The 11,612-nt window shown below is 43.8% G+C and overlaps 1 protein-coding gene across 2 annotated transcripts in view; it reads right to left on the minus strand.

Moving 5' to 3' along the window:
* Positions 1 to 2,925: 2,925 nt before the first annotated feature.
* Positions 2,926 to 11,612, minus strand: part of LOC128896579 (GAS2-like protein pickled eggs) — an 81,071-nt gene continuing 72,384 nt past the window's right edge. For both annotated transcript variants that reach the window (XM_054159952.1, XM_054159948.1), the window contains exon 8: positions 2,926 to 8,898. In XM_054159952.1, coding sequence (XP_054015927.1) covers positions 8,009 to 8,898 — 890 coding nt within the window. In that variant the 3' untranslated portion in view covers positions 2,926 to 8,008. The remainder of the gene's footprint in view (positions 8,899 to 11,612) is intronic.

The following is an 11,612-nucleotide window of genomic DNA, read 5'->3' on the forward strand; positions in this document are numbered from 1 at the left end:
TTATCCAGGTGTGTGGATGTTTGTGGATGTAGTTATCTGTCTGCATTGGTTAGTACACGTATGTATGCCTGGGTATGTAGATATCTGTATGTCCAGGTTTTTAGATGTCTGTAGATGTTTGTATGCCCAGAACCTTGCATGCTACGCTTCCTGACTGCAAAAAGGATGTTTAATTATTCACAATTGTCAGGGAAGGATCATATGAAAGCAGTATTGAGTGGAGTTGAATACAATAAAAGACATTCTCATCCGTAATATCCCCTGACCGAGGATTGCTAATGCCTTATAAAAGTGGGATTATCACTACACGACCCTTCCTGATCCTCAAAGTTATGCCAAATTAATTAACATCACTATACTCCAAAGTATAAAAGTACCACTCTAGTGATGTTGAATACAAAGAAGGACTGTGACGTAATCCTCACCGTTCTAGCCTTCTAAAAGTGGGATTATCACTATTAGGTTTCTCCATTACTCCTTCCGAGCGCAAAAGACACGTCAAACATCATCAAACGGGCTCGCGCAGCACGGTAGGCGCTACGAGAGGAAGTAGCCCCATCAGAGGACACGGTGCTCGACCAAATAGGTTAGGAATAGCCCACGCCGGTTAATATTGAACGCGAGCAAACATGTTGTTTGTCTTGCAAGGAAGGCCGCGAGTCGGTAGTCGGACAAGTCCTCGTGACTCACGGTTGCGCGGCTGGGAATTAAATATGCAATCGTTCTCGAAAGCACGGTATGCAACGAAACGTGAAAACGCTCGTATGCGTCGCGGGATTCTTGTACGTAGCGTGTACGATGCAATTTCCATGAGGCCCCGACCGGCGCACGGTGCTGGAATACGAAATGAACGGACAACGGTCGGCGGGTAGCGCTCGACGTGTTAAATGAGAATCATTAGGACGATTTAAGTGGTTTTCTAATTGCTGCCATTACTTTGCGACATTAATTCACTTCGACGAACGCGAAACGCTTATGGACAATTTGCCGCGGTAACTGTTAACGGAAAATTGAATTACGAAAGTCCATTCGGACAAATTACGTAGTAATAGAGGCGTAGCGTATGGGGGACATTTTGTGGTTGCTTTGTTCTAACTGAAGATTTCACGAAGATTATTTAATCTTCGATTAGAGCTCTAAGAATGATAGATCTAGGGAGACTTGAAAGTATCATTCCATGAAGGTAAGGCACATGGGACTTAGGGCCTTAGAGCACCTATATTCCTATAAAGAAGGATACGAATTAATTACCCAACATTAAAGGAGTAGAATTTGTAGATCTAGAGGGATCTGGAAGTATATTCTGTTCAGGCATGCAGAAATCCCAAGGTAAGGCCTATGGGAGTATGGGGTCCGAGATAACCACTCACTCAATATTGTCGGGAACTGTGTGAGTTATCTAGATTCATGGTTGATGTTGATGGACCTAGGTGATTCATCCTGTTCAGAGGTCCAAAAGTCCCAAGGGAAAGGGTACGAGAGTTGAAGCTCTAGAGCATCTCTACCTTCGAAACAAAGAATACAAACCAATCGCTCAAGATTGGAGAAGTAGATTTGTAGCTCTAGAGCGATCTAGAAGAGTAATTCTATTCAAGAGTTCAGAAGTCCGAAGGTAAGGCCCATGGGATTTGGGGCTCCAGAGCATCCATATTCTTAAACCAAAGGATACAAATCAGTTTCTCGACATTAGGGGACTAAATCTGTAAATATAGAGGGACCTAGAAGTACAATTCTGTTCAAGGGTCCAGAAGTCCCAAGGTAAGGCCCAATGGAATTTGGAGTTCTACAGCACCTATATTCGGCCAACAAATTTCTCAACATTAGGGGAGTAAATTTGTAGATCTAGAGGGACCTAGATAATTCTGTTCAAGGGTCTAGTAGTCCCAAGGTAAGGCCCGCGGGAGTGAGGGGTAGCAACCGTTCCCTCAACATTGTTTTCGACCGAGTTACTTAGGTACATGGTAGATGTAGAAGAACGTACAAGTTTAATTCTGTTCAGGAGTAAACTGTCCAAAAGTTCCGAGGTAAAGTACGAGGATGTCTATACCCCCAAACAAAGAACGTCAGCAGCTCACCCTCCGCCCACGCGGGATAATTTAAGACAACGTACCATCCACAATGCAAAAAACGCCGGTTAATCGTTCCCCATTGTTTCCAACCCTAACGAATACAAGATCCCAGGACGGAATCGTCACTGTTATTATCGAGGCTACCACGGCCCCTCATAAATCTCCCGGGTTACGGCCGGACGTTTTAAAAATGGCTCCCTTCCGAGTATCCGCGGCGCGCCGCCCGCGGCCAGAGCGAGAGGCTCCGCGGAGCCGCATGCTGACTCACGCACACGTGCACGATATCGTCGAGTATTGTCGGTTTGTTGTTGGTAACCGAGAAGGAGAGCCGTCTCGCCATATGCGGCAAGGACGTCGATGACTGCTGTGTATTGGGCCCCGTAACGGAGCCTTACACGTGTACTTACCCGTGCTTAGAGGCTGAAATATTGGGGAGAAACGGCGCGCAAAGGATCCAAAGTGGTCGCGAGAGATTTACGTCACTCGCGAAGGTTGTGTTAGTCGAAGAAGTCGGAGGTGCTTGTCGGGCCGTGTCAAAACTGAAAATGGAGACGGAAGCGAGATGAATTCATCGAGAAAAATTAGCTTGACTAATTTCGCGATTAATATGGAAATGTTTGAAGCTCTGGGCGGGATGAGGCAGTTAGTTTTCTCGCGCATGCGTCAAATAGTCCTTCCATACTTTGTGTTTGATTTCAAATCTTTTTATGATTCATTTTGAAAAACGAAACTATATTATTATAGTTCTATAATATTATCGTCTATATTATTATAGTTCTATAATATTATAGTTTTATTAGTATTAGGTCGTTCTAAAAGTTCGTGCCATTTATACTTCTATTTCTCAAATTAATATGTGAAACATACTCTTAAGTGTCACAAGAAAAGATAATCTGTCTAATTTCACAATAGTTTCTCACCTCTCTCAGATAGTCGTTATACCGTTACTAGAAAATTTCTGCGGTCTTTTACTAAATTTCGACACAGTCTTCGGCACGAACTTATGGGACGGCCTGATATATATTTTTGAATGTACTGAAGCGTTCTTAGCGATCTAAGCATAGTATGTAGACATGGCGTTGCTCGTGATTGACACTGCTCCTTGGTCCACTGGTGACATATTCTGAAAGCTTGGTAAGGTTTCTCCGACGATCTCAGCTATTCTAGAAAAACAGCGAAAATCTTGCGTTTTTGTTAAAGTTCTTTTTATTTGTTTTTATTTTTTTATACAAGTTTTCCATTCAATTTACAACTCGTAGATAAAATGATAACATAACATACTCAACGTTGCATATAATAATCAGAATAATCAATTATCGTCTTCTCCCTGACAATAATGATAATAATAATAATAATAATGATCGCAATAATAATTATCGTAATAATAATAATAATAATAATAATAGCAATAATTGCAATTGTTTGCAATAATAATATTAATATTGGTAATCATCGGTATTATTATTCGTCGTTGCGGCGACACCGCACCAGCTTGGGGTTACGAAGCTTAGGCTTTAAAAGACAGGGGCGCCCACCCCTTCTCGAAAACGTGAAATCTACGAGCAATTTTTAATGCGTCTTCTAGGAATGTTATCGTGGCAATCTATCTTTTTTTTTTTTTTACCTTTTCACGTATATTTTTCACAATGGCTCGTTCGAACGTCTCCCCTCGGGAAAATCGCGCTTCGTCGAATGCAATTTTTAGAAAATTCTTGGAAACTCTTGGACGGGCAAAAGCGGCCATTTCCACGGGCTATTTTCACGATCTACTTTTCGATTAGGCGAAACATCGATTTTAGGCCGGTTTCTCGCCGATATTCGCGAGCCGCTTCGTTACCGAAGCTACGCTATCGTCGCGGCATCCAAGCAAAATTTATCAAGCGAAAGGCTGAAGGTTTTTTTTTTCTTTTAAAAAAATATCCGCGCTACGTTCGAACGCCATAGAAGCCACAGCATCATTCCCAAAGATCGCCTAACACGCCTCACTAGAAAATAATCTCGTCCCCGTGTCTCGCGCACGTTTCGTCTACGAACTCTACTCGAAGTTCTCGTCAACAAAATAAACTCTCGTCTCTGTTCGCTTCCCAGTCGGAAGCGTTGCCTCTTAATTTGTAATCGGCGTGGGAAATGGGTTAAGGCGGCGGGGAGCACGGTCCAGAATCTCCAACGAAAGCGAGAGCTTCGTGAAACTTCGAGGCCGGATCCAGGCCGGAGGGACGCGATTCTCTACCGTGTGTGGGTTATAAAAAATACTTGTTCGACGCTTTGAGCTTGTTCACACGAGCCTGCCAAGTTTCATTCGCTCCTTTCGAGACTCTGGACGCTGCCGTTTAGGCTGGAGCAATTAGAGACTCGCGGGTTTCAAAGTCCGAATAACGTTCTCGAGCTACATTTTTAAATTACCCTAATTTCATTTTCATCGAAGTGTCTGGATTTCGACAGAGCCTCTAATTAATCAAGATACGAACGATTTCGAGAACTGTCTTTGCGACACTGACCGCCCTGTACGAACTGGTATTTTTATACGATGCAGAAACGTTTTATAAAGTATGAAATTTGAATTAAAAAACGAGATAATTCACCTCCATGGAATTTGAATTTATATTTCGCGATTCCAAATGTTTGGTTTATTCTTGCGAATTGCCCCGCCTCCGAGCGCCATCTTCCCAGCCAAGACACTTGATACAAAATGGCGCTACGCTCGCGTTTGGTATAAAAAACAGTGAAACATTGGAATGGCATTTTATTCGACGACACGTGTCACTATCTACATAATGCAGTCTGTTTTTTTTTTCTTGGGGGGTGGGAGGGGTAGGGTAAATTTGATTTCTTCCCGAGAGATTCGATTCGATCTCTCCCAGCAGTCCTCGCTCCGATATTTTGAAAAAGGAACCATCCTCCGACGTCATCATTCTCACAACTCATTCTCGAGCGAACTCGCAACGCGTAAATAAATCGTCTTCAATAAATACAACCAATAGACTATATAAATAAATAATTTGCCGTGATCGAACGCACGAAACGTAGAAATTCGCGGGCCGCGGTTACACTAATCGTAAGCTAAAGAAACCGCGATCACGCGACGCTCCTTTCAAACATGCTGCGACTCAAACGCCCTGGAACCGAATCAAACTCTTCCAAATCCTTCAAATTTCCTAAAATTCTGTCAATTTGTCAAATTTCATTTTCAAATAGGCTAAATTTCACTCTCGATCTTCGCGAATTTTAATTTCAAATGCACGGGGATGTTTGAAAAGAAACGAACATCTTCAGGAATGTATTTAATAAAAAGGTTCCATACGAAAATATTTGAAAAGGAACTCTGGCAGTCTTTCGTGGTCTAATTCATTCCCAGGACAAAATTAGTTAACGAGTAATTCACTCTTGAAGCTATTCAATTATTTTTACAAACATCACCCTGGTGTTCTTCAAATCTCCAAAAATTTTAAATGCAATAGTCTGAATCTAATAAAATAGTCTGACATTTGTGACAGTATTTATTTTTGCGACCTCTTTCAAATTTACCAATGCTACGCACTTTCAGAATTAATTTATTTATTCCTCAGTGAAAATCCTTGTCACATGTGGGAATGAAATAAATTAATTCCAAGGTGAGGTGTTCGTAAAAATTAATCTACATGGTATTGCCAAATTCTAAAGGGATAGCAATAATAAATACCACCACGAATGTTGGATTGCACCATTTCTAAGAGTCTGGAAGAAAATGTAACCTGGAATTTTCATGATTATTAATCCAGCATCCAACGCATTGAAAAATTCAATTTTCTAATTTCCAATCGAATAATATCACCAATTAATCGTGCCATTGACGCTGTGTGAAAACAGTTCCAAAAAAAAAAAAAGAAACGGAAGTGTCGGGCACGGGTCGAAAAAGTTGCAGTTACGAGAGACGGAGTATCGCGTGTCCGCGTTTGCAAGGTGTAATCTCTCGTCTCGGATCAATCGACGAGCTGTCAGCCGGGGTGCAATTAACTGACTGGAAGCAAATCGATTGGGAAGCCATTAACGCAACACCAGCACCGGCTAATTGCCCCATCTTGAATTCCGTGTATAACCAATTGAAATCGCGTCCCCGTCGTCGACGAGACGAGTCCCGTTCGCGTGCCTCGTCCTATTTTCACTCCTCCATCCTTATTTTTCTCTCGCCTCGTAATCCATTTTCGCATCACGTAAACGTCATCCCAAGCACCATATCTCCGAGCACCACCCCGATACGCGTGACTCCTCGGAGCCAACGCTAACCGATCGACCCCGTACCGTTAAGGCCCGTTAAGTTTTCCTCTAATCGGACGCCTTCGATCTCCGATGACACAGAAGGCAGAAGCGACGCGCAGAAACCGCGGCCGCGTTTATCGAAGCCGCCTTTCCGTCGCGCTTTGCATCGACTGCCTACGTTTAATTGCTTCGTCAGGCACGAATCGCTTCATCGTAAGATCGCGCCTACTTTTCGCTCCAGGCGTGAGGTGTGAGGCGCGAGACCACGTACCCCGATAGCTGAACGAATTGGAGCAGGTTTGGAGGTTAGGTACGAGGACGTGGCGGTAGCAGGGTACTCTACGGGTTCTTCTATGTAAGATGAGGAGATTAAAACCTGCGATCGTCTATGTCTTTGGAAACTTGGATTTTAGAGTTCCATAAATATTCGTAACCTTTATATCTGTTGGAGAAATTTGTCTAAATTAAATGACAGGTTTCACGTTCCCAGATAAATTTAGAATTTATTAATCAAATAAATATACGAAGTTTTATTTTAGATTCATTCCTGTCCTTATTACGCTCGCTGTTTATGGGACTGAGGGTTTAAAAAATTAATTCTGAAGATCAGGTGTTAAAGAAAACGAGGCTGGACAGAATTCGTGAATTTTCCTGTAAATGCCAAGGCAAATGTTAGAGTATATTCCAATTGTCAACAACAAAATTTTAACTTCGTTAGTATTTTTACGATTATGCCTGGCACTGAAAGTGTTAAAAAACAAAAAACCCTCTTTGGACACCCCTTAACTTCCTCCCAAAGGAAAATCTTCCTTTACGAATACTTATAATGTTTTATCATAAATATGTGCATAAATAAACTTTACACTTGTATATATATATAATTAGAACTTTGTTTGGAATCAGCAAACCTATTATAAAATTTAGATAAATATCCTTGATAGATACAGTGGGTACGAATGCTTACGAGACTGATTTATCTTCTGGGTTTGTATATCTTCATCTTGGAGTCCCTGGAAAGCTATATGGGAGGAATCAGAAGGATATGAGAGAGCATTAATGGATCGCTGATAATTGCACCATCAGGAACTGGAATTTCTTACCTGCGGAAGGATTTCCATTTACGAGGAGCTTCGATAAACATGATTCAATAACTGTCACTAGAGGAAGTGCACGATACACAGTGGTTCGAGGAAGTGTAAGGATTGTCTATACACTACTAGGCCAGGAAGGCTCGAAATTAGGCCGATTCATACACTTTGGGACTGCAAATATAGTAGAGCCAGTCTCCAATATATTCACAGCTCAAGACACTATTGGAGCATGCAGGAGACCATGATGATTCTGGAGCATGTTTTCTCAAAACTTGGGATTCTAGGTCTCCGACTGGATTAGGTCTGGTTAAGTAGATTCGCCAAAGCACTCGACGCCATACACCTCAGGCCTGACCAATTTACCCGGTCGACCATCATCCCTTATCGTCCTTCTCCCTCCCTCCGCGTCATCGAAGTCACAACCCGGTGTCCCGAATTCTCGCAAACCGAAGGTACCACGACAGGGGAATCACCACTCGCGAAGGTTCGATAACACCTTCAGTTCTCGCGACGATACCCGGCCGATATCGAGAGCCTCGATGATCTCAAAGGCACCGGGAGGGCCTTCATCGAGACGTACCCGCCCCTCTTCCTCGGGACAGCTGGCCTTCCTCACACGCTGTCGGACGCAACGGACATGGGCCTCTTGTAAACCGGCGCTGGTATCCTCGAGAACCCGGCCCTCTCCGAGGCCGGTTTGGGGTCCTTCCTAGGGCTGGCTGCCATCTGATTATCCTGTGGCAGAGCCACGGTTCCGTTTCCGTCGATCCACGCCCTCGTGAACTCCAGATTAGCGACGTCGCCTCCACCGTGGGCTTGGTAGTCCCTCAGCAGATCCTGGAGCTTCTGGACCACCTCGCGGTCGTCTTGCAGATGGCCCACCTTCTGCAGGATCTGCTCGAGGAGGGGATTAGCCACCTTGGTAGGGGACGACTGGAGGGAGCCCGTGGTGGACGGCTTGATCCTCCTTCCGTTTCTGTCGTACTGGACACCGTTGGAGCTCTGTCTGGGCAGACTCTGTCTGGCGGGGCTCTTCCTCGAGAAGCTCGGCGTGGTGGCGCAGGTGGCTGATCCTTGGGGATTCAGGAAGGTGTCCGATTGGATGCTGGGCCTTTGCCTAGCTTGGCGGCCGTTCCAGGTGTTGCTGCCGCTGACGGGCGACTGGCAGGATTTCGGCACCGGCGACGCTTTGCTCAGGCTCCCGGTCGGCGGAGGTTTTCGAAGGCTGTTCCTGATGGTTCCGCGTTTCAGGGGACTGCCCTCCGGGCTCGAGTTGCTTTCCCGGGGCGTTCTGCTGCCCGACGAGGCTCTCGACACGTTGCTGTTCTCGCGGACGATGGAACCCGCACGCGGGGTGCGATCGCCCGAGGAAGAGGCCACGCTTCTCGACGGGGACGCTCGAAGCGGACTCGCTGGACCTATCCGCGTCTTTCGGAGACCTGTCTCGATGCTCTCGGTCTCTACGCAGGACCTCTCCTCTTGCTCGGGCTTCGTAGGTTGCTCTGGAACAGAAAGACGAACGGGAAACGTTGATAGGCTGGTCAGGAAGGTCTGAAAACCTCTGCCAGAGGCGGTGGATGAAAGTCAACTTAACCCTTTATTTACTGGCGGGACTCGCAAGTTAATTCGTTAATTTTCTCATGGTACTGTTGTGGGATCGAATTACGCGCCAGTCGCAGAAATGGTGCGCGTAATTAGGTGTCCATGGGTGTATGTTTGAAAAGCGCGAATCAGGAAGCGTGATAGATGGAATGTTTGTAAACGAGTGTATGATTGGCAAGGATGGAGACAGAATGCGAGGAAGAATGAGTGCGAGAGAGAGGGAGAGAGAATACAAGAAACGGTGAGTGAAGGTGAGGATGAATGTTAGAATGTAAGGAGAAGCGAGCGAAAGTAGTCGAGCAATAAAGATCCGTTGTAAAATCGTAAAAGAGTTGAAATTAGTCCCCGGGTATTTCCTACACTGTATTTAGTTAAACGCTTTGATATTTATTGTGACTTTCAAGTCCACGTCCATGGAGTTTGTTTTTAATTGCTAGATGGCAGCACGAGCTTTCTTTGTTTTTGAAGCTTGTTAGAGACGACTCTATGAGATAATCATAAGACCAAGATGGACGCCTAGATTTTAAAAAGAATTAATTATCCAATTAGAAGGAAGCGAATGCATTTTAATGCACTCGATCCACGAGAATTCGGTCACAGTGATGCAAACTTTGTTGCCAGGAAAGATTCCTTCGTTGTTAAAAATAAAATTGACGAAATCATAAACGACTAGAGATAAGGATGTAGATAAATATAGAGCAAGATATGGATAGATAAATACAGACATAAATATAGACAAAGATATAGAATGAATGTAGATAAGAATATATTGTTTAGATGAAAGTATATCAAGTAAGTTTCGAGAGGAATCGTGCGGTGATCGAGGTTACGCAAACGTCGTCGAAGAAACCCGATATCGATTATTCAAAAAATGACTAGGTAAAAGTCGAATAACAACTCGAGCGAGAAGTCGGCAATTTATCATCTCAAAGGAAGATACCGCGGAACGGAAGATAAGTGTGTTTATATTTCGCGCGGAGTCATTGGAAGCTGGCGAGTCGAGTGGTTCGAGCACCTATCATAGTGCTTTCAAAACAAATAGGTACTCTCCTTCTGTTTTCGACTTGACCAATTTTCAGGACCCTCAAAGTCCTCGGGACTCTTCAATATATAGCGCACCTTCACCCACGATAAAATACATGCAGGCTGTTTTTACACGGTGGACCAGAAATTTTTTAAAAGACCTCCCCGAACGTTTCAATCCCGAGGATACTACGAATTAAATTCATATTAGCTGCAGGATGTTAGAAGTCTTTTTTTTTTTTTAAATTTAAGTAGTCATACAAACAGTGTAAGAAGTATTCGTGCAGCAACTAATTTAAAAGAAATAATGAATTTTAATGTACGCAAATTCGACTCTAAAAATATGTTGGAACGTTGGTTAATTAGTTCTTCCCGTAAAATTAATTAAAAAAATAAATATATGAAGTTTTATTTCGAATTGGTTCCTGTACTTATTACACTCACTGTATATGGGACTGAGGGATTGAAAAATTAATTCTGAAGATCAGATGTTAAAGAGAACGAGTCTGGACAGAACTCGTGAATTTTTCTGTAAATGTCAACGCAAATGTTACAGTATATTCCAATTGTTAAGAACAAAATTTTAACTTCTTAAGTATTTTCACGGTTATGCCTGGCACTGAAAGTGTTAAAAAATAAAAAACCCTCTTTGGGCACCCCTTAACTTACTCCTAAGGGAAAATCTTCCCAAAGGAAACCCTTTTAACCGTACACAGAAGCCCAACCAGTAGCTCCTTTGATAAAATCTCGTCGCAAACCCTCATAGACAAGCGTATCGTCATCGACGGTTCGCCTGACCTCGGTGTCATCGACGGAACATCACTTTCCACGATTACCCAACGTTTTGGACCACCCTGTAGCTCATTAATATTCAAAGTACACGGACACACGCGCTTATATGCGCTCGCCTGACATTTAGCCAGCTCGAACGGATTATACGGGCGAGGGATCTCTCTGTTGTGAAGCGTGGGCGATCTCCAACAACAACCTGTCCTCGGAACAATCGCCAGCGGTCGATTCTCGATAAACCTCGCACACATAAGCGCGATTGTGGCCGGCGTTCGGCTTACTTGACGCACTTGACGCGTGGCGGTCCTCCGCGTCGGAACAGATGGTCGCGGTGACGTCTGCTGCGGTATTAACACGCTCACGCGGTCGCCATTTTATCGAGAACTCTTACAGAACTTTTTACAGATTATGGTTGCTTTGTTGAGATGGGTGGAGGATTTAGACACGTCCTTTAATTTCTGGGATTGGATCGTTACGTGGCCTCATCAAATGCAGAGCGAAACGTGGTTGGAGATTTGTATTGTATTTGTATTGTTTGTAGATTGCAAGAAGCACCACGGGGACTAGAACTCGAGACCTCTGAACTGTCAGTCGACGCATTAACAAAGTGGACCATCTCCTTAGTCTGACCTAGATCGCCTGAATCTCCTGAATCTACGTATTCACTGACTAGAATCAAAAATGATCCAGTTGGTGTATGTTTGCTCACGTTTGACACCCAAGTTCTGGGCTCTATTTCATCTGCCAGCATAATTTATAATGGTTTCTTGGTTGGAGATTTGTATTGTATTTATATTGTTTG

The sequence above is a fragment of the Hylaeus anthracinus genome, unplaced genomic scaffold (assembly GCF_026225885.1).
Source record: "Hylaeus anthracinus isolate JK02 unplaced genomic scaffold, UHH_iyHylAnth1.0_haploid 0, whole genome shotgun sequence".
In the NCBI taxonomy this organism is placed as follows: domain Eukaryota; kingdom Metazoa; phylum Arthropoda; class Insecta; order Hymenoptera; family Colletidae; genus Hylaeus; species Hylaeus anthracinus.